The 24,652-nt window shown below is 35.2% G+C and overlaps 1 protein-coding gene across 2 annotated transcripts in view; it reads right to left on the reverse strand.

The window, feature by feature from the left end:
* Window positions 1-681: 681 nt before the first annotated feature.
* Window positions 682-24,652, reverse strand: part of LOC108359291 (nose resistant to fluoxetine protein 6-like) — a 36,935-nt gene continuing 12,964 nt past the window's right edge. For both annotated transcript variants that reach the window (XM_017611100.1, XM_017611101.1), the window contains exons 2-7: window positions 9,814-10,237; window positions 5,717-6,584; window positions 5,529-5,648; window positions 2,111-2,356; window positions 1,479-2,022; window positions 682-1,389 (exon numbers count right to left, since the gene is read on the reverse strand). In XM_017611100.1, coding sequence (XP_017466589.1) covers window positions 1,258-1,389; window positions 1,479-2,022; window positions 2,111-2,356; window positions 5,529-5,648; window positions 5,717-6,584; window positions 9,814-10,213 — 2,310 coding nt within the window. In that variant the 5' untranslated portion in view covers window positions 10,214-10,237 and the 3' untranslated portion in view covers window positions 682-1,257. The remainder of the gene's footprint in view (window positions 1,390-1,478; window positions 2,023-2,110; window positions 2,357-5,528; window positions 5,649-5,716; window positions 6,585-9,813; window positions 10,238-24,652) is intronic.

The following is a 24,652-nucleotide window of genomic DNA, read 5'->3' on the forward strand; positions in this document are numbered from 1 at the left end:
GCTGTTAACCGATATTTTACATTGTACAATTTTAAGACAATACGACGTTTAACACGACTTGTGAATCCCTTAAATATATTTCAACAAATATGTAAAAAAAATGCTCTAAAAGCAGGGAAATCTTCGAAGGTATAAAATCGACGCTTAAGATCGGTAAACGCTTATAACTAGGAAAAACTTTATTTGCAACAGAGTTTTATGCCCAGTGAACTCAGTGTGGTTTGGAGAACCATGAGTGCTTTTACCGAATTGACATTTAGACCACATTCCAATCTTTCTTTCACAGTTAGTCCAATACTTGAGGTGCCTCCTAGCTGTTTGGTAAAGTGCAATTTCCACAGCTCTACCATTGGGGCAGAATACTTAGGTATGTGAATATAACAATCTTTCCAGGACGTTTAGAAAGTATGAGGTGAGGCGATTAGCATCTTAGCTATAATTGACCCCTATCGGAAATAAAAGACCTGTTCTTTTTAATTTTTCATATCTGAATCGAATTTATGAATGATTACATAAGCATTCCGCAATATTTGTATGCATAAATGCATATTTTTTGTAATTGATACATTTCAACAAATACTTTTATTTTTAAGCATACGTCCATGTACATATGTATATCGAGCCCTAACCGCATTTTTTTTCAAAATTTTATTTTTGATGCAGAAATATTCCTGGGGCATCTAGATTCTAGATGCATTTCTGCATCAAAAAGAAAATTAAAAAAAAAAATGTTGCTTACGTTATTTTGTCGGTTAGGGCTCGATATTTATGTTGAACATAGATTGATACAGTTCCATAAACAAAATACAAAATTAGCCAAATTAAAAAAGAACATCTATGTACATCCTTATATTAAATATGTAAACTTATACATTTTCGTCTATATACATATATACATACATATACATATATATGTACATTAAATTCAGCGTCTTAAAAAATATTGTATGATAAAAGTACAAATATTTGAATTCGTCTAGGTGTGAGCAATTTTAATACCTACTACATATACCATTTAACTTAAACTTATATGTATTATCATTTAAAATTTAAACGTATTTAACTACCAAGCTGGATGGATAACGATCACAATAAAATTAATACAAACAAAAAAATAGTCAAGGCGTTTACAGCAAAAGCGAAAATCAAAGCATTTAACTCAAGTAAACGCTAAGATTTCTAAGCGTTAAGCAGCGCCTTTCAAACATAGCCAAAATATTTACATATTTACAGTTAAAACACAAATTAGTTGCATATCTAGAGGCGCTTCTGTTTGAGTCCGCCTTTTGGCATCAAACTAGACCAGTTGCAGTAGGGCATTTCAAAGGCCAGCGAGAATACCACAGATGCCAGATAAACAATGACCACAAAACCAGATGTCAGCACACACTATAAATAAACAAAAAAAAAATATACTAATCAATTTCAGTAATTCTTATAAAATTTAAAATGTTTTAATTAGCCAAACCACCACTCACCAACATCAACGGATCAGCATGCGTGCTGGCATTCGTCAAGCTAAAGAAGAACGCTATCACAAATGGATTGATCAAGTAAATGCCATACGACACCCGATTGATGTGCTGAAACACTTTTGCCTCCAAAATGCGCGACCACCAGATGCCACGACCCGTCGCGCTACCGACAATCATCCAGCAAATACTCAGCGAGAAGAAAAAGCGCCCAAAAATGAATAAAGATACAGCCGACAACACTGACATGTCACGCTTGATGGTCGAATAGATGCAAGTGAAGAATACTAATATAGCCAGGTTCCACATGCACTTTTCCTTCGTCTCACTTAACTCAATTTGTGAGTTCCGTTCCAGCAGATACCAGGCCGTTGCAGCGCCCACCACGTAAGGTAGGATGCGCACAAAGGAGCTCATGTAGATCTCAGTACCTGTAGCAAAGACCGAGTCAAATGATAACTGAAATTTTGAATCCAAGCCAATCGAGTAACTCCAAGCAATGGTGCCGGCAAAAATAGCCATGGTAAAGCCTTTAACCAAACGTGGATTTCTAGAAGGAGAAAATAAACATATGTACATATGTATATATGTATGTATGAGTGATAAAATTCTGGGTGTCTGAGTGGGTCATTACTTACTTGGTATAGGTGAATAGTAGTATTGTGGCTAACACAAAATATTGCATTTCGCACGCCAACGACCACGTCCAGTTGAGGCACATATCATTGTGGCTGTAGAGGTTCTGTATGAAGAGCAAATTACGCCACCAAAATTGTGTGCATTTCTCATCGAAACGTTCACTGATGTGATAGACGGATACGTCGGCTATGTACGCATAGAATAAATCTACTGTGCCCATCATCACCAAGTACAGAGGACCTAGTCTGCAAAATAGTATAAAAATTAGCAGTAAAATAGAGAAAATATGTAATGGCATAAGTATTTGAGAGTATGGAAGGTGTGCATCGACATCTCTCTCGTAGAAACTTACAATGAAATGAGAGGGCTGAGGAGTTGACTAAGCCCGGAGCGTATCTTATCTTATCCAAAAATTTTTATGGAGATCTCCGAATGTCCGAATACTAACTTAAATAACTTCATCGACATCGATCTCAGGATAAGATTGAATACACTGGATCACAAATTTAGTTTGTTTTTTGTTCTCCAGACGACACTATCCAATTCCTATGTAGAATTGCTGGGAAACTTCCGAAAATCGAGTTAATTTTTTTTTTTCTATGGATACGTTTTTGAGATAGTTTTGCAATTTACCGTTATTCAGCTTAAAAAAAGAGTGGATTTGGATTTTATGCGAACGCGCACAAACTCAAAGCTGTCTCTGGTAGGGATGTTCAAATAAGATCGGTGTTTCTAAAAACCGGTTGTTTTAAATTTGGTTAATGATCTTTCTAAGTTTTTTTTTTTTTTAATTTATGTGTTAATCGTCTTTTTTCCTTTAAACGGAAAATTCGGTTTTTGCATTCCCCAGCAATGGTTAATTATTTTGTAAATCCTCCAGGTAAAAATACAATTTTACGGCGTACCAAAAACTCCAAATTGACAATTAAATTTTTTTGTTGTCTGGTAGCTAAGCATAGCAGATTGTGAAGTCGATTGTGAATATTGAAATTTCGTACTAAGAGCGTGTGTGAATCGGTAACAAAGTTCTATGGGGAAAGCTGTTGAATAATATTTTTATTATAGTGAGACAGTTTTGCCAATCTGCTGTGTGAAATGAAATCTTTTTTGACAGCAGTAAATTTTTGATAGCCGCAGATTTATTCGGAATAAACTATTGCAAATTGAAGTGAAATTAATATTTTAAGAAAACATCTACCATCACTGATTGCATTTCATCAATTTAAGCTTTTGTTTTACGAAAAATTACACACAGCAACAATCTTTGCGATTGTCAAAAGTTTATATGCATTTGTCAAAAATTTCACTAGCCTCGTGAGCTACTGAAATTTTATTCACCTCATAGTTTTCAAAAATTTACTTGCCGCAAACTTTGTTACCGATTGATACACGCCCTTTATCTATAAATTGAAAAAGTTTTTGTTTGTGAAATGAAGTTTGTTTTTATATAAATAAGTCCAACGCTTTATTAAATTTCTTATTTTTGGAAATAAAGATGATATATAAAATAAAGCAAAAATATTATTTTAATTGATTTGCGTTGAACAGCAGTAAGTAATAAGTATAAATGAAAATTTCGTTTAATTCCATATTTTGTTCAAGTGTTTTGGTTTTTTGCAATGCTTTTAGTATAATTCGGGCTTTTTCGGTAAACCAAAAAGATCCGGTTTTTAATCCAGTTTGTTTAAATGGTTTAAAATCGAAATAAAAACCCATGATTAATTAGAAGCCCGATTTTTTTGGACACGGTGCCCATCCCTAGTGTGGTCATTGCTGGTATACATCAGTGGTGCCATATATATATATATATATATATATATAAATTTTTTTTTAATTCCCAAGAAAACTTTTCAACAAAAAAGAACATTAGCTTTCAAAAAAGGAAGGAATTTTTGGAAAACTAATGGCGCTTCGCTTCGATAAAAAAATTCGCTTTTTGATTGTCCATTTCTCTTTTCGTGTTCGATTCTAAAATAGAATCCGGGGAAAACATTATATGTTCGTTTCTTTAATTGCCACATTGCAGTAAGGCAAAAATGGCACACTATCGCCTCTCTTTATCTTAAAAATTGTCTTCTACAAAAGCGAAACAGATGCATACATACATATGTATGCATTGGTGTATATTTATTCGTCCAAATTAGAAATTTGTAAACAAAAAAAAACCTTAATTTGTATTGGGAGGCTTACCAGGAAAGTAAGTACGAAGAAGTAATTTTAACGTCTCCTTTGAACTATCGGACTGCTGTCCATCTTTGAACTCAGTAAGTATTGATTGGAATGCTGTTTCCAAGGAATCTCCCCAGTTCTGCAAATTCTATGGAACATTAGCAATCCGTTCATTATATTACTAATTTTCCGTGGAAAGGATCAAGTTAAAGAGTAAAAAAGGGATGCTTATAAAGCCACAACTCCCTATATTAGTGGGGTTTGAAGAGAACACTATCCACTTGGAATTAGCGCGTTGAGACTAAATAAATATCACACCTGGTCCGCATTGTCACAGCTACAACTTTCCTCCCATTCCATAAACGACTGAGGACCTATATAGCACTGATATCAGCCGGCATCATTTGCAATCCAAGACGTATTTACATGGTTAACTCCCAAAGGTCTGGCATTGCCACAATTGTGGAACAACCGCTATAAGCTAACTCTACCGAATCCTAAAATGGAACATTTCGGACAGTTAAAAAATCAAGTAATCCGTCAGGTCCTGCAATTCACTTTCGAGTGAATTTCAACCCCTGCCAATTTGAATGTAAAGTGAATTAAAAACCTACCAGAATTACTGATAGATAAAATTTCGTCTTTACCAAACGACTTTTGTATAGCTTCCAAACAGTAGAAATTCGCGTACCAAAATAATTAGAAGTATTATTTGGAAAAGCTAAAAAATCTTGACGATTTAAGGTAATTGCGATTTAACTAATGTCAGTTAATCTAGATAAATGGGCATGTAGATCCCAGATATGTACATTGGTACATAGACACATTGGAGGACACAACAGATGAGTCTATTAATGGATCCGGTTCAAAACTTTTGTTGGCACAGCTTTCCAGGCCGAAACTCTGGAAATCTCGAACTTCATCATAACAAACATGTAAAAGGGGGTGAAAGGCCGCCCTTTTGTTATTTTTCCAGCAAGCCATGTCAAAGTTTGAATTTACACTCTTCACCTCTCGCCGAAAAACTAGCGAGAGAAATAACGTTTTCGATTGTAACCGGTAACCGGCTTGGTCTGTCCTAAGGTTACTTTAATCCGTCCACAATCTATCCCTTAGGTATAGTCAAGTCGCCTATTAGGACTTTGTTGCATTGCATCCAAAATTTATGGCACAAGACTTTAAGCATTAACAGCCCACGCCGTGTATTTCAAGACCTAGTTAAAGAAAATCAATTGGCCTTCTATTTACCTCAGATAGCGATGAAAGAGCAATTTAAAAAACTGCTTCACATTTTGAATGAAACTATTATTACGTATCGTTTCCATCTGTTTGGTATTTCGCATGAAGTTGTAGGTTTGCAGGAAGCCACTGAAAAATGTATTTATTATAATCTATGTATAGTTACGCGAGTTATTTTAGCATATGAATGCTCTTACCTTATAGTGAAGAAAGCATCTACCAAAATCGGAGCCGAGCTGACGTATTGAAGGAAAATACGTTCTCCATAGGAAATCAGGAAAGCCTTATTATTTACCGTAAAATACATGTACCACATCACATGGAAAAGTACAATCCACATCGCACAAACTGAACGCAAGCCATTTATGACTGGAATTTCACGCGTGACACATTTCTTCAAGGTAAACATCTTATCATAGTTGTCTAGCACATCAAAGCATTTGACAAAATCACGCACGTCTGGTAAAGGCTGGGCATCCTCATTGTTAGCAATTGTCATGTTTGGTGTAGTAATGTCATCCTCATTAGCATTGGCTGCCATAGTGTTCTTCTCTCGGCTAGTTTCTGAAACAGGTTTGCCGCGCAAGAAAGCTGCAGCCAACAACATTACGCCCGTAAACGTCAGAAACGCAGACATCATTTTGAAAGTACGTTTTTCAAAGAAACTTTTACTCAATTTCAAATCTTTTACATAAACCACTTGCGGTCGTATGTCGTAGATGTCGCTCTCTACAAATAGGCCCCTCTCTAAATATGCTGTGGATAATTCTTCGATTTCACGTGATGTGCAGGTGGTGGGCAAGCAGAGCCCAACATGTATAATTTCTTCAGACATCATCTTGATCTCCACCTGCCAAGGCGAGTGATGGCGCAAATACACAACCCGATAGTCCACATCGAAGGGAGCACGTTCGGTGATGAGGGCAAAATGCATAATGCGCTGATAGTTCTTGGAGAGCGTAATAGCTACGGGATTTTTGACAGCTCCACATGCTTCCCGACTGCCCAACCAAAAATTTTGACCAAAAACGAAGCCTGACGGTTTGGTGGCCGAAGCGTCGAGTACTGAAATGCAGAGAAAAGAGGTTAAAGAACAGAATTTAAAGGTGAAAAAATGATTTGAAACAACTGTGTCAATGCGGTATAGAGTTCATTTATACATATATATACATATATATATATAAAAGTGCATTATTATATATATTGTAAATTGCTTGAAACGATCCACAGTGCCGCCTATGTGGGCAAAAATCAAAGAATTCGTTGTCTGCAATGTGAACGTGTTTGGTATTTTTGTAAAGGTAATTTATCCACTAAAAAGAATTACATATTCGCTATATATTATATTATATTAATAAATTATATGCCGCCAAGAAGCCACTTAAGTCAACAAATTTTATACTAAGAATTTTAATAAGAGCATAGCCATGCGTGTAAGGTCTTCACGGAAACAACTGTCAAAAATACATTCTTTGAAATAAAATGTTGGTTTGACGTTTTTTATTTCCATATAGACAGCGGAATCCCTGCGGTATTCCAGATAAACAATTTTAAAACAAATTTTTCAAATTTTCAAAAAGTGGTAAATTTTAATGGAATGAATAAAAAAATATACATATGTAAAAACATATATTTTTTTAATAGTTTTATTGAATAGTGCGGGTTTTAGCTTCCGAAAGAAGAAATAAAAACCTGCTAATTTTTTGAACTTTTTAAAGTAATGCGTTTTATTTCTTGACTGCATGTTAAATGAACTAGATATTACAATATGGGTATCAATTGATATGGTTTTGAAAATCCTTTACTTATAAACAACACGTAGAAGGGTAACTGAAATATGTATATCAATATGGGTATGAGACAAAAGAAAAAATTGGACATATTAAGCAAGGAATAATTGAAGAATAAAAACATTCCTGAGGTAATTTAAGAATCAAGTACAGAACAAATCACCCACTGACAATTATTATTTAAGTTTAACTAAATTTGACTTTACAAACAGGTGGCAATCCTCTTCAAATATATTTTCGAAGAAAATCGTTACTGAGCCCCTTTAATTTGACACCCACATAGTTGTAATATTGGTCTGCATGACCCTCACAAGAGCTATGCGCACTTGTCCAACGGATGCCCTTAGTGAGATAACCGGCACCGACTGCCGAATATAATCAACATGGAGGTTTTCAAGCCACTCCTGGATGATCCCGCTATCAAGTTAACAGATTTCAGCCTACCGAAATTATGTATCTCTTGCCAAGCCCTAAAAGGTCAGAATTCCTGAAAGGGACTTCCGTGAAGCGATAATATCTATGATAAACAAAGGGTTCCAAGTATTGCATACCGCCGGACGTATGGACGACGGGAATATTAAGGCAGGCATACGTGAACCACGATTGTAGAAAGTCTGTCAATGGACTCTTACTCAAGCAGATTCCAGGCGAAAGTCTATGCAATCGAAGTCCGTGCTCGCGAATATCTTCGCAGAAGGACGAATGGGGCCAGAATAAATGTCGTATCGGATAGTCAGACAAGGAATGACATCAAGGCTTGTGAATAGTTGTAAAACTCGTTTGAACTTCCTAGAAGTCCATAATAGACTGACGCTGTGGTGCGTTCCTGGACATGAACGAGTTGATAACAACGGACGACTTACTGCCTCGCAAAACCTGGATCCCAAGTGCGATTGCATGGTTCCGAGCCTTTATGTGGCTCGGTGTACTGCAAAATTACTTAGGAGCTGGGAGGAATCTGGGAATGATTCGATCAAGAAAATTCATAACTCCAGGAGGAACTCGTAAAGACTCATTAAACTTAGTAGGGAGGATATAAGAACTCTTACTGGCTACCTGTCAGAACACTGCAAGTGAAAGTAGCATTTGAATAAAATGGGATTTTCAGTTGTGGGCTAGTGGAGGAAACACTAGTAGATATTCTTTGTGACTACCCAAGTATCATGAATCGCAGAGTAATACTACTTGGGGAACGATCACACAGGTTTACAAAAAAAATTGTAGGCATATTAAACCAAACCTCTATATCCATATAGTATTCGACGTGCTGAATGCGTATCCGCGGTCCGTTAGCCTCCGTCATTTGAAGATCAAATAGGGAAAAATTCATTGAATAAACCAGAAAATTCAATAAAAATCTTCTGAATTTGACCTTCGGATTTTTATATTTATTGAATAAATTTTGTGTCCTAAATATTTGGCCCTCAAATGACCTCGACACTATGGAGGTTAACGAACCTCGGATTCGGGTTCAGCGAATCTATAACCCCATATATATGAATTTTCAGGTTTATTCAACGAATTTTTCCCTACTTGACCTTCAACTGACCACAAACCTGATGTGATGGAGACTAAGGGTCTGATTATGCATACTTCGCATATGTAACTTCGCACAACCATTTGTACCAGTGCAAAAAAATGTAACTTAAGAAAATGTGAAGCTAAATCTAAACTCAACAGATCGCTAAGTTTTTAAAGGTTCTGCTAATTTCTGGGTAATGGAATACATACAAAACACATACAAAGTACGTACGAAATTACAGTTTGAAGTTTATGCGAAGTTGTGCGAAGTATGCATAATCAGACCATAACGGACCTCGGATTCGCATTCAGTGTGTCCAATAACATAGGGATATATAGGTTTGGTTTAATATGCATAAACTTTTTTTTGTAAACCTGTGTATCTTCTCATTCAAAATTTCAAACATTCCACCCACCAATGTACCTAATTTCTTTAATAGCCTATGGTTGCAATGACTGCAATTAGGGTTTAGCAAAATAGTTAGATTTTTTTAAGTCGCAGCGCGAGTATACCCGGCGTAATGATAATAATAGAGAGTATTTGAAACAAAAAAAAATCGGTCTCCTCGAGGCATGAACACCGATTTATCATACGTTAAGAACCAAATGTAAAAAAAAAAAATTCAAATTGCCGTGCAAAAATACGTATGACTCAAGGGTGTACGGCGCACTTTTTTCTGGTACGGTCGAATGTAGATATACATGCATTTATGTGTATGTTTGTGAACCCAGATCACAGGGTCTTAGTACTTTTCACAGAGAATAAAACAAGATTTAAGCTGTCCAATTCCTTTAAACCAGTTAGCACTACACGAACCCCTCAGAAATAAAAAATAATCACAAAGCTTTTAAACGGAACAAGCTAAAGCGCAGCTAGCATGTAGAGCAATCCACCGGTCGGGATTTTCGTTATCTTAACAAGGTGGACTCAAATTTCTTTGCGTCATATATCGAAAAATCATTTCACATGAGAAAAAACTCACCTTTCATCGCCCACGGTTCCTTCCGCAAAATCCCATGCTGGATATGTCTCATATGTCGACTGCAAGCCTCATTCACATTGCTGCCATTCGCCATGCTGGCCAAACCGAATATCATCGAGACGCGCCTCAAGTATTCATACACCTCATAGTCCTTTTCTCTAAACTCAAAATCCAATTCATCTTCATATTCATCATAGCCATAGCTGCTAGAATTCAAGGATCGTGCGAGTGGTATAGCTTCTGGAAATGTATTATCGCTTGCATTTAAGTTTTTATATGGATGCGAATAGGGAGCCGCTGAATTGTTGAGATTTACAAAATAACTGGAACTGTTGCGTTGCCCTTCAACCATGAAGTTCGAGCAGATGATGCCAAATAAAATTAGCCAATTTTTGTACATTGTGTTGCGGCGTGAAAGTCGTTGCTGGGGCGCGATATTTTATGAAACAGGAAATAAATTATATAAGTATGTATATTGTGTGAAATAAAAATAATTAAAACAAATTTTTATTTTAAGTACAGCATAGAGTTTTAATATTTACATATCCCAAAAACCAACCAATCTCTAACTCACACTCCGCCTATGTGTCCGTGAAGAAATACAAAGTAGAAATGTTCTTTCGAGCGCATCGCATTTCCTTTTTATTCTAAGCCGCTACGTGCGATTCTCATCCGAATTTTGGAAAAATAAATTGAAGCCTAAGCGCAATTTGTATTGTAAATACCCATTAGTTGCATGTTCGAAATCATGCGGACAGCCCAAAAAAATTTGATATATGACCTATTTGCAAAAAATGTTATGTATAGTAAGGCTACATACAATACATACATATTTACTTTTGTTAATACGTAGGTATAAGTAAGAACATATTTATATTATTAGAATATATTAGTAGTACTTTAACATTAAGTTCCACGTAGAGACTTAAAAATTTTTCATAAAAAGCTGACACATGCCACATGAACTAATCGCCTTTGGGGGCTTGTGCCTATTGTTAACCAATTGTTCTTCTTGTAAGAAGCGCAATTGTTGTTGGCACAAAGGTTTGAGAAAATTAAGTGAAAACGTGTCAAGCACATCGCTTATCGCAGATGAGTATTTAGTACAGGCGCCTCCATCAATGAGTGCACAGCTCCCCAGCCAGCAATAAATACTTACATTGTGCCAACAATTTTTTTTTCGTATATTTTTGGTGTCCGGTAAACATCCGTAAATTAGCATAGCTATTTCCAAAAAAATACTTTTGTATGGAAAGCCGGTTTATTTACTAGGTTTACGCGGTAACGAGGTATGTACACGTTTAGATAAATATCCATAGTAATTTTAAAACATTTTTTTATAAACATTCGAAAATATGTACCCTGTACCACTCTCCATACAAAATTAATCGGTACAGCGTTTCCATCGGAAATAAAAAATTTGTTATATTTTCTAATATGAGAGGGACTGGGAATTGAATATTGCTCCCAACGACGACGAAATGTCCATTATCACGGACGGCTCCAAAATGGATATCGGAAAAGGATTTGGCGTCTTCTCTCAGGCGTTATCTCTGAGAGAGTTCAATAGACTCTCAGAACACTGTAGGGTCTTCCAGGCTGAAATATGAATACGCAATCGACATGGCGGCAAGGCTGGTGAGCATGATCGACCTAGCTCCGTCTAAACTTGCCTTCGTTGTTTACAATCTGGCTTCCATCATAGCTTTATGGTAGGCAACGACTAACTCGATATGCGTTAAGGAATTCCGAATATCCCTACACATAGTCAATCTTTACTGGGTCCCGGGGCATAATGTTGCCCCTGGAAGTGGGGAAGAGGATGAATGTGCTTGGTGAGATGGGACTTGGGGAAGCGATCCAGATCGTAAAACCTCACCTGCGATTTCGGTCTTCAGAAATTGAGAGAGTGAGTAGAGCAGCCACCAACAGTAGATGGAAAAATCTGCACACCTGCATGGTATCGCGCTCGCGGTGGCCACGGCTCGACGAACGAAGAACGCGGAGTTTATTTAGGCTTTGAAAGCCAAAAACTTAGGCTTCTCACAGGAATGCTAACGCACATGGCCGCCAGGTTCAAACCCCTCTAACGATTTATGTAGAAGCTGCAGAGACAAAAACGAAATAGAATCCATACTGCACATACATCCATTGCGAGTGCTCAGCACTCCGAGGAAGACGCCTTAAATTTCTTGGAGACCATTTCTTCGAGAGCCTGGATACCTTGGAAAAGCTCCGCTGGAGGGACTGCTGGAATTCGCCAGAGTATCAAAATGGTTGAAGTATATGGAGGGATAGACATGGGGTAACCCCCTTCGTGGCCTCCGAGGGAACTCTTCCCAGAGCTGCCCGTTTAACCTATCCTACGACTTCAGCCAAAATATATCGGAAAAGCATTAAGATATACGTGAGCTGGATCTATTTGAAAATAACGCCAATAATCGAGTTTTTTATAAATAATATAGGTTTTTAAGAATAATTTTCCTAAAAAATCGACTCATATGATATATATTTATATATATATTTAAGCTTAAGTTAAGATCAACATTTTTATGTTTAAACATTTTTTAAACAAAATCCAAAAAAAAATCCTGGTCCTTTCATTGGTATAATTTCTTTATGTTGTGGATCCCAAGCAGCGCATAACCCATCACTGTAGGCATGGATAACACAGCGCTGCGCTACGCCATTGCGCTAACAGCGTAGCCGGAGTTGTCGCACCCGCACCAATATATGAAAAGAGCTAGCGGCGTTACCACAAAAAAAAACATAAGACACACACAATTCGCCTTAATTTTTTTTTTTTTAATTACGCAAACTTGAAGCTTTTACTCAATAATGATGGGAATATCGTGGCATTTACTACATTCCTAGCAATTAAATTGCGTTGCCGTACAAGCGTTGCTCAGCGCCAAGAGTTAAAGTAATATTAGACATGACACCACTGCATGGTGTGTTACACTGTATGACGATGGTTACTGTGGTGGCACTCAGATGGCACCGTGTACCAATCAGTACACTGCGCTAATGCGCTGAGTTAGTGCGCTGACACCACAGGTGGCACCGGTGTTATTTAGCTAGCGCCATAAAAATTGCGCTATTACCCATGGCTACATCACTGGGATTGATGTTTTACTTTTATTTTTTTTTTTGCCAAAAACACGTATACATATATATAGCGAGCCGCTTGGTCCTTGACAGACGCGCGTTTGCAGCCGCACCTACTGAAGAACAGACGCTTAGTTCATTACATAACAAAAATCTTATAAGTCCAAATTTCAAACTTTGTACAAAAATTAAAAAAAAAGAATTTCTCAAAAATTTCAAACTTTTTAATCTGAATTTTTTAATAACTTTTGGCATGCAGTTTTATAGCACAAAATTAGTACAATAAAGTGGGAGCTTAAAAATGCTAAAGATCATGTTGATGTTTGAAATTTTTATTGCTGACGCTACCACATAAATATTTTTTTCCACACAAAGTACATACATATGTTCGACTGCTTTTTGTAGAGTTTTTTTTAAATCAAAAAACGACAAACGACAATGTTAACTGTTTGTCGGTAATGTTTAAGGCTTAACAATACTTTAAAATATGTAAATACAAGTGTATTTTCATCATTTATTTACATATACATACTTTATACTTTGTTTGTTTGATGAGTACAATTGTTAGAAAACCACAACATTTACTAGTGATGTGGGTATACGACTGCAGAATAATGCATAAAAGAGTTTACGTATGCACATCCTATTGCGGTTATGCCGTCAATGTGGCTTTCAGGGCCAATGTCAATGAAAGAACGAATGCTGAACAAGATTTTAGGACTTCACCGAATGGTATATACCAGGGATGTTGCGAATGTGGAATTTTAAACATCCGCGGATGCGAATGCGGATGCGGGTGTTTAAACGCTAACATCCGCGGATTTTATAACTTTGTTCACATAACGGTTGTTTGTAACAGGCAAAATGAATCGAAATAGATATAGACAAATGTATACATAAATGATCAGAATGAAAAGAGAAACTGATTAAGCGGTGACCGTCTGTCCGTCCGTCCGTCTGTGCACACGATAACTCGAGTACAAATTGAGATATCTTAACGAAACTTGGTATGTATACTTCTTTTGAGCGTAGGACGGATGGTATTGAAAATAGGCAAAATCGGACGATAACCACGCCTACCTCCCATACAACGGTAGTTTTCAGAAATACTAAAACTACGATATTTTAGTAACTACTGAAGCTTATTCACTCAAAATTAATATTTACAATCAAAAATAATAATATTATACATTTTTGGAAAATGGGCGTAGCCACGCCCACTTATGATTACATGTGTATACCTTGGGAACCGCTCCGCCAATTTCTCCCAAACTTGACACAGTTGTTGGCCTTCACAAAACATACCAAATGGCTGAAATTTTAAAAAATGAGATAATAACCATGCCCACATCCCATATAACGGTAACTTAGAGAAATACGAAAGCTTCGATAAATCAGTAAATACCGGAGCTAATTTATTCAAGATTGATGTTTGCAATAAATCTTTAATAAAAAATACGCTTATAATGAAAGGTTTCTAAAATGGGTGTGACCCCGCCCACTTATGAGCATATATGTGTATCTCGGTAACCGTTGGATCAATATGTACCAAACTCGGTAGGATTATTGTGGTTGCCACATAAAAGCAAAACGTTGAAAGTTATCGAGATCGGACAAAAATTACGCACACTTTTTCATAACGGTAAATTTCAGAAATGCTTGAAACTTCGATATTTCGAAATTAAGGACGCTAATTTTACCGAAACAATCCCTTGAAAAGAAGTAACATTATTATTGAATTTTGGAAAATGGGCGTGATGCCGCCCACATATATCTATATAAGTTTATCTCATTATATCTAACTGAACGTTCTATCGAAGATATTTGAAATCGGGTAACCCCACCCCTGCTTACCATGTAGCGGTAGTTTTCGGAAAGCTGAAAAAACTATATTGAATACTTGCGCCAGGTATTTAATGTTCGGCTTCGCCCGAACTTAACTTTTTTACTTGTTAAGTAATAATTTAGATGAATAAATTAGGTGATTTAGTTAAATAAAAAATGTAAAGGTTAGTAATTTTTAATAATGTTTTTTTTAGTACTTGAATTTAAAAATTGGAATATTGTATCGAATAAAAAGTTTTTAAAGGGTCGTAAATCAGGGCCATTATATAACTGCTCGCTCGAGGCGACAAACTTGAAACTTGACAAAATTGTAAATTCTTTTCGATTGACGCTGCACCAGTCGAGAGGACTTTCAGTTATATTTATTGATTTTTTTTTATTGCGGTGCAATAATTCTTTTTTTAGAATTGCATCGGGGCTGCAAATATCGGATGTATCCTCCTGACTTTCATCTTCACAATCTAGTATCATGGCAAGATCGTTGTTTAAACACCGTTGTTTTCCGAAGAATTCTTCATTCTCATTCTTTTGGTTGTTTCTGAATTTGGAGAACCTATAATGTCAACAGCGTTTTGCGATTTTAGTTTTTGTAATTCATTTTTAATCCTTTCTTCTGTGACTGGCTAGATATACGTTTTATCAGTGCACTTGCATAATATTCCAGGAACCTAAAATAACAGTTGTTTTTTACCAGATTAATGCGAATGCGAATGCGAATGTTAAAATTAATGCGGAAGCTCCGCGGTTGCGAATGCGAATGCGAATATTCGCAACAACCCCGGTATGTACATGTGTATGTACATTAGACCGTACCCCCTTGACAAAAAAAAACAAACAAAAAAGTTCGCTCAGTCTAAAGTATGTTTGCAAGCCAATTGGAAAAAAAAGCTTTTGGCCAGACCTAGGTGTTTGCGGTCAGAACACCTACAACCCAAACGATAAAAAGGACCATTTTTGGATGAATTTATTCACCTCTGTAACCTACAAAATTCTAACCGAGTCTGTTTGCGATTACTTTAAATATTGAATTATAATTTGTTTATTCATCAGCATATGCGGACAGATGCGCCTTAAGGTTAGGTATTTGCTTGAATTTTAATTTTCTTAAGTATGATGTACAAATGAGTGGAAAAATACAAGTACAATTATTTATATTTAAGCCATACCACAGAAGTCATAGTAAATATGAATACATATATGTTTTAGTTATTTAAGTTATTGAAGTAAACTCATTTACATAAGTAGGTACATAGATATGAAAAAACATCACCTAAATCCCATTAAGTATACATACGTCCATTCCAAACAAATATCTACATACTTACACACAAATTTCTTAGTAGCAGCGATACACAAATTCTTCTTTGGCAATTTATTTACCAACATTTGTAAATCACTGTTTGCACCATTTGCCTAACCAAAGTAAATCTTTAGCATCGATTCGCCTTGAATATCGAAAATAGTGCACTAAAATATACACACATACATACATACACGTACAAATAAATGATGTTAACAGATGCATGATGGCACTTTGATTAACACAAAAAGTCGGTCGAACAAATAAAAATAAAATTCAAAGTGTAAAATTTAGTAAATAATAGTAGTAAATAGCAATAAAAAGATTTGCATGAACGAACGGCTGGTTGCTGGGTGAACGAACGACTCATTTGCATTAGGCAACAAGGGCCAGAGGCCGATAAGTTGTTGGCGGAATGAGTGCGATTTTAAAATTAAGCCAAGAAATTCGACCATAAAACGAAACAAAGAGCAGCCAAACCTCAATGACCTTGGCGCTGAATTTGCACATTGTGTGAAAGAAATTACATTGCAAAACACGATTTAATATTCAAAAATATAATACAAAATTTACAAAAAAAAAAATGTTAATGAACTTTAATGAGGCAAAGCATAAAATTTGTACATATATTTATATGTTTGCATATATAAAACTTAATGAATGTATCTCGCCCACTTTGCGAAATTCGAGGCAAAGCCAAAACTATAGATATGATAATAACACTGTGACGACAAAAAAAAAAAATAAATAAAAAATGCATGTACTTTTTTCGAGGCTCATACATATTGAAGGTCTAATCAAAAAAAAAAATTTGCAGAATCAGAACTTTGAAGTGACCCTCAAAATCTGGACTTAGGGCACAAAAAAAACATTTTTAATAAGTAGAAGCATACACTTGCTCGTAACTTTATTTCAGTTTACCCGATGGAACAGTTTTTTATGTTATTCAAGAAACACCGGAGGAAAGGCATAGAAAAAGGCGAATTTATACAAGGCGGTGTTACTGGCGAATTTAGATTTTCGCCGCGGTCCTCTTGAATGTTCAAATTATGTGTCTGTTGTAATATGAACCCGGCCTGCTTACAACAAACACATCATTTTGAATTCGCCAGTAACACCACCCTGTACAAATTCACCTTGGCATAGAATATATGGAAATTTAATATTGTATGGCCTTATTTATAAAAAAACAAAGTAGCTTTATAAAAGGTTTATAAATTGAAAAATGTATGAAAACGTCAATTTATAAAGCTCTTTAAAGCTACAGTGAAACCCGCTTAAGAAAGGTTACTGGAGCTCTTCGAGTTCTTTAACACCAAGCACGCCTCTGTTTATTTTCCAATAAAGAGCGCGGAATTGGTTTGTTATGCCGTCTTTAAACCATCATCTTTAAAGTTGACCATTATTTTTCTATAGACAAGTTTTGTTCATATAATTTATTGTCTTAAACAAATTTTTGCAATGCTCTTTATTGACACGTACTTAATAAAATGAACGCGCATGCGCTAATTGAATCGGTAGACTTTGGACCAAAAGTGAGTTTATCTTGCTATTCAAAACTAAATTTTAAATGAATCGAAATCGTAAAACATGCACATATGTATATATACATTAGGGTGGTTCAAAATAATTAAAGTCGGAATTTTAATGCTCTCACCCCCTAGGATTAGTCTACATCGAAAAAAGTATACCCCTATTTTTTTATTTTTAAATCAAAAAAAAGTTTAGAGAGCGCTCAAAGTGCTCAAACTTTTCCATGTATTTTGTATGCGGAGAAAACAACTTTTCGTGGAAATGGTATGAAATTCTTGAAAATCAATATTTTTCGATCGGAAAACTCTGATTCTCTTCAGGAGACTTCCAGTAACAATATCCAATTATTTATTTAACCATCTTTTAATAATGAAGATTTTTTATTTATCCCCCATTGCATTTTCTAGAGATTTTGGCGGTCCTATAACAAATAGTTACTAAGAAAAAATTAAAAAAAAAATAATTTGGTTTTATTATTGGGAATCTTTTGAAGAGAAACAGAGTCTTTCGATCGAAAAATTTTGATTTTCAAGAACTCCATTCCATTTCCACGAAAAGTTCTTTTTTCCCATACAAACTACATGGAAAACTTTGAGCGACCTCTAAATATTTTTTGATTTCAAAAAAAAAGAAAAAATAGAGGTACACTTTTTTCGATATAGAACAATCCTAGGGGGTGAGAGCATAGAAATTCCGACTTTACTTTTTTTACATGCATTTTTGGACCACCCTAATGTGCATACACACCTCTGCAAATGCATAAGGGGCCAAAGAGAGGGCGGCAATCAAAAAAGGAATTCCCTTTTTGTGCACTTAATTTGGTTATATGTAAATTTAATATATTTTAATTAACTCTGTTTTCAATTAACGAAGCAATTCAGCCTCGTGGTTTTGTTATTTGTTTTTGTTGTTCTGGTGCACCTCGACCTTGACGCTTGATGCTTGATGCTTGAAGTTTAGGTGCTTATAAATTTGGAGTGTGGTCTATTTCAAAGCCAAAAACAAAACCTGCGCACCAAAATGAAAACCAGACAAACAACTAATGTTTGTTTGTTGTCGTTTTTTTTTTGTTGTTGTTGTTTATTTAAAGACAAATAGCCAATGTACAATTATGCGTTAGCTAAGGTCACTACTGGAGCATTAAAGTGCGTTTTAGCTGCATTGCCTTCAAACGACGACTGTCTTGTGGTATGACTCGGCTAAATTCGTTCCGTTGCCGGCCTTAACTTATGCTTCCACATCACTTCTAAGCCATGCGTTGCTTTACCAACAACAAAAAGAGCGTAACACTTTTTTGGTTGCTTTTAATATTTTTGTTTAGTATTTGTTCAACAATTCCGCTGCCACTTGAAGCATTTATTTAATTTTTTATTTTCCTCGGAAAGTGTTGAGCTAAAATTCCCCACACATCTGTCAACTGTGGTTTCTGTATGGGCATATGAAGGTATGTTTATTGTCGAGCTGCGTCAATGCCGCCGAAAAAAAATTGTAATAACAATAAAAACAGGTGAAAAAGTTAAAAACCTATTTGCCGCTAATTGATTTAGCAAACAATAATAACTTTGCAAATTTTTAAGAATTTTTTTTTTTTTTTTTTTTTTTTGGTTAGTTACTAAGTAGTGCGATGATTTATCTACCTATTCACTAATTAGCTGGCGTTTTTGGGGGCACAATAGCGATGTTAATCCCGAAATGATTTGTTTCCATGCAATGATACTGTCGGCATTATTCGGTATGACGGTATACATACGTACATATCTAAAAAATATTGATTATGTATGTATACGAGGGTTGTTAATTTTCCAGCTTTTTCGGATACCGGGATTTTCGGGATGTTACTTTTCAACAACTTAAATAGAAAAAGTGCATCTATATTGTTTGAGAAGCTTTCCTACCATAAAATAAATAATAAATAAATGGGTTTGAAAACTACTTTTTTAATTAGAGATGCGTTTTTATTTTTCTCTCTAACGTCAGGAATTATTTTAAAGGACTTTGAAATTTCGGAGATATGATTAATTCCAAAAATAATTTAACAGAAAAAAAAAATTCAATACAATCTAGAATAAAAATATGGGTACCAAATGCAAGAGGAAATTTGTTTAGAATTAAAAAAATTTAAGTTTTTGGATTCACATGGACGAATAGATAATTTTTTAAGCTGATAAAGTTAGAAGGACGAAATTCGAGGATGTTATCGAGTTTATATAAGTCCTTAACATATATTTTTTCTCAAAAACAAATATTGCGAAATTTCATGGACAAAATTTTAAAAGGATATTTTCAATACTTACAAGTCCTACTGCACCAAAAACTTGAATCTTTTTAAATTCTACAGGATTTCCTCTTTAATTTGATACACATACTTCTTCTCTAAGCACATTTATCTGCATTTTTTAAATCATCTTTGACGTCTACTGACGTCAGAGTGAAAAACTAAAAACGCAATTTTACTATATTTGGCCCATGGTTTCGCGAATATATTGATAAAAATTTACAATCGCACGGTGTTATATGCATAATGAGCTAGACAATTATAAAAAATTATTAATTATTAAATTAAAAAAAAAAATATAGTCAATACTGGTCAAGAAAAGGAGTTTCTGTTATTGCCATCAGTGCAATTTACAAATCCCGAAAATCCAGGGATTATTTGCCAAGCATTCTGCCTTAAACAGGCCGGGATCCCGGGATTAACATTCCCAATGTACACATATGTACATTGTGTATTTTGATTCCGGTGATAAAATTTTGAAACACTTTTATGCAGATCTTTTAAGCTTAAACTCTTCTCTCATCTGATTAGGTGATTTTTTGGAAAAAATATTTTTGAAAACTATTTTCATTTATAAAAGATTTGATATTTTTAGTATTTTCAAAGAAATCCAGCTCACGTAAATCTTAATGCTTTTCCGAAATATTTTGGCGGACGGCTTGAAATATAAGAAAATGCAAATTTCCGATGGAAAAACAGAGCCGATATTTTTTTATGGAGAGTGATGCACCATAATGTACTTAAATATACATTTACATACGTATTTTTTATTTTAGAGCTGCGCTTTAATTTTTTCAAATTCCCGTAGTTCTTCCTTCACCTGGGCGTATGAGTAACATTTTAAGAGTAGAACTACTCGGGACGTTTTTTTTTCAGAGACCATAACGATTATAAGAAATAAAATTAAATATGTATTGTGTATCTATAATTACACAGGTTTACACAAAAAAAGTGTATGCATATTAAACCAAACCTATATATCCCTATGTTATTGGACATGCTGAATGCGAATCCGAGGTCCGTTAGCCTCCATCACGTCAGGTTCGTGGTAGGTAGGGAAAAATTCATTGAGTAAACCTTATAATAATAAAATTCATCGGAATTCGGCCTTGGTATAATCTTATCATGAACTCTAGATGACCGTGAGGAATCAAGGGACCCCCATACTCGGTTTGAGCGACAACAAAAACAAAAATTTTTATTTTTATTTTTATTGAATAAATATTTTGTCCTATTTGACCTTCAAATGACCGCGAAGCTGACATTATGGAGGTTAACGGACCTCGGAGTGGATCTAATACTTTATATATATGAATTTTTAGGTTTATTCAATGCATTTTTCCCTACTTGACCTTCAACTGACCACGAACCTGACGTGGAGGAGACTAACGAACTTCGGATTCGCATTCAGCGTGTCGAATAACATAGGGATATATAGGTTTAGTTTAATATGCATACACTTTTTTTTGTAAACTTGTATTATTATTAAACAAGGGAAAAGTTGTTTTCGTCTCCGTTAGACTAAAAACTTTTTCATCTGCTCCTTATAATTATCTGACTTATTATTAGAATTAAAACTTTTTGGCTTTAATTTTAAACCACTCATAACAAAAAAGAATTTTCTCGGCTGCCTGTACTAAAATTTAAACCAGAATATTTTAAAAATTGCTTATATCTATTAACTGGTTGAAAAAGTAGACTGTAAAATATTAAAAAAACGCAGTAGTCCCAGCGCGGTTTAAAAACTAAACCCAAACTTTTGCCCGTGTGCAAAACAATGATGAGAGTCACTTGGAGTATTTTCCTGGCTTCATTTGTTGGTGCTACACATGCTATTTACTCTAAGGCAGTTTGGTGTGGTGGAATGTTGCAAAAAAGTCCTCATACCTCGGGTCAATGCAGAAGGTTCAGCACTTCTCGGCACTAAGCGTCTACTCCAACGGCTGCTCCAGGAAGAATCCTCGGTTTATCGCCCCTTAACCTAGATCAAAATGGCACATACATACATATGTACGTGGCTTAATAAAGTTCCTCTAGAATATGAAAAATGAGGCTTTAAATTTGGCAACCAAATTGCCCGGTAATTTTTCGACTATCCAATATTTATATAAGTATGTATGTAAATATGTATATACCAAAGACTAACAAACTACTTTAAATAATGAATATGTGCGCATAATAATTCATCAAAGCAAAACTATGAAACCAATCGTTCAACATTTTGCACTCAACTCGTACAAATGGATTTTTGTACGGTATTCAGTGGCACAACGTGTTCGTCTCAAAATGGAAATGCACTGCCCAACTTGTATCTGTAAAAAAAGCCAACCGTAGGTGTAAACAAACCTGGCCTACTGACTCACTGATTTACATCGTAACACACGCCAAAGGTAAGTATTACAAAATTATTAATGCATACAACCACATACATAACATACGCACAAATAAAACGTATGTATAAGTATGTACAAATGTGCATAGCCAACATGGATGCCAGCTCAGTCAAGACCCAACTCCCTAAAATTTTTGAAAAAGATGCCCAATTTTTAATGATATTCCGCCAAATGATTTTCTGTCATTAGTTAAGGCACTTGATTCTATCCAAAGTTGCGACGAGCGTTTCTAGAAAGTCGTTTCGAATAGTTTAGAGCTTACGAAATTCAAGACCCATAACTACTTGATGCGTACACCCAAACAGCTCTAAAGTCATGATGAGTTCAGAGGAGCTGCAGTTTTGTTGTTTTTTAAACTTAGCACGTCGACTAACTTATGAGGTACAAAATAAGTTACCGAAAAGTCTCCCGCTATGGAACTAAATCTCCTGCTGTGGTGATAATTTGGAAGTTGTCACAGCAGTTAACCGTGACTTTTGAGTAGCAGTGACCGAGTCACAGGTATGCATTTATCCGCCATCTCTAGTTGTCAGACAAATCAATATATATTTTGATAACTCAATAACACTATAATTCTCGATAACTCGACAAATTACAAAAACTTTATGAATTTACCCCCCTATTCTAGTGAAGTCACAATACTCAGCGTTAGAATAGGGGCGTTAGGTAACTCGATACATTTCAGTGAGTCGAGCAGTTTTAATCGTTAAATATCAATAACTCGAAAAACACTGAATTCCGGTAACTCCATAGCATTCGGCAATCCGAAAAATTTCGATAGCCATCGTGCGTTTTCAAGCCTCAATAAATTTCGATAACTCTAAAATTTACATATATCGATAAACTTAGTATAACTTTAATTTGCGATAACTCGAATACTTTTCGATATCTATTGACAAATTTCGATAACTCGTTTCACTCTGGCGACTCGATAAAATTTTATAAATCAATAAATAGGGATTGATAACTCGATAAACTCTTATAATCCTAGACATTTCTATAACTCGATATACATTGAAAATTCCAAAAACTTTGATTCGATAAATCGATAAATTTCCATAAATACCAGCAAATTTCGATTTAATAAGTATCGATAACACGGTGAGTTAAAAGAATTCGATACATTTCGATAACACTATAAATGTCAAATTCGGTAACAATAAATTTCGATGATATTGATAATTCAATAACTAATCATTCCCCTATTCCCATTCAAAGTTCGAATTCCGCCAAAATAGCACAATTCTTCCCCAGTTGGCCGCCCTGATAACCTGATAAAGAGATATTGACGTTAACGCTGACTATGGTGATTGTGGTGACGCTGGCGGCCAATGGCCATAACCACAGACAATCAATCTGCTGCCGTGCGGTAAAGCCGGTTTTCATTACCGCCAACAGAAAAAGTGTTAAACCGTGAGTATGAAAGAGCATGAAAGAGTGAAAAGAAGAAAGAAGTTAAAAAGCTGATAGAAGAAAATGAAACGATGTTGAAGTGGCGCTCCTTTTCTTTCTGTTTTTTTTTTTTTGTTCATCTTCGAGAGCAATGAAATTAAGATTCACTTTTTATTGCATTGTGGTATTTAACCCAATTTGAGTACATTTATTAAAGCCAGTGATTGTGCAAAGCAGAGGCGGAGGTAACAGCGATAACAGTGAGAGAGTGTTGCTGTTTTTAATTAAAAACAAAAAAGTGCGACCTAAAAGAGTGAATGCATTTGGCTAAATGTCAACAAAAAAGTGCAAGTAAATGGCATGAGAAAGGGAAAGGACAAGCTAATTCATGAATTGCAGGTAAAAGAGGAAGTGGAGGAGAGTGATTTCATAAAAAAAAAACGGAGGGGGAAATGGGCATGTTATGCTATTAAAATATCATTAAATGAGAGTGAATAAGTGCAAGCGCTGTCTCTTAAATGTACTAGGCATCACGGTGGTAAGTATGTATCTATGTATAATAGGGTGGTCCAAAAATGAATGACAAAAGTAAGGTCGAAATTTGTATGCTCTCATCCCCTAGGACTATTCTCTAACGAAACAAATATACCCCTATTTTTTTATTCTAAAATCAAAAAAATATTTCGAGGTTGCTCAAAGTTTTGTATGTACTTTATATAGGAAAACAACACTTTTCGTTAAACTGGTATAGAATTATTGAAAATCAATATTTTTCGATCCGAAAACTCTGTTTCTCTTCAAAGGATACCCAGTAATACTACCCAGTTATTTATTTAACCGTTTTTTCGTAGTAACTATATTTAGAGGTCCGCCAAAACCACCAGAAAATACAATGGGGGATAAATAAAAAAATCTTTAGTATTAAAAACTGGTTAAATAAACAATGTGGTATTATTATTGGAAGTCTCCTGAAGAGAACCAGAGTTTTCCGAT

The sequence above is a fragment of the Rhagoletis zephyria genome, unplaced genomic scaffold, assembly GCF_001687245.7.
Source record: "Rhagoletis zephyria isolate East Lansing unplaced genomic scaffold, Rhagoletis_zephyria_1.1 Rzeph_scaffold_00369, whole genome shotgun sequence".
In the NCBI taxonomy this organism is placed as follows: domain Eukaryota; kingdom Metazoa; phylum Arthropoda; class Insecta; order Diptera; family Tephritidae; genus Rhagoletis; species Rhagoletis zephyria.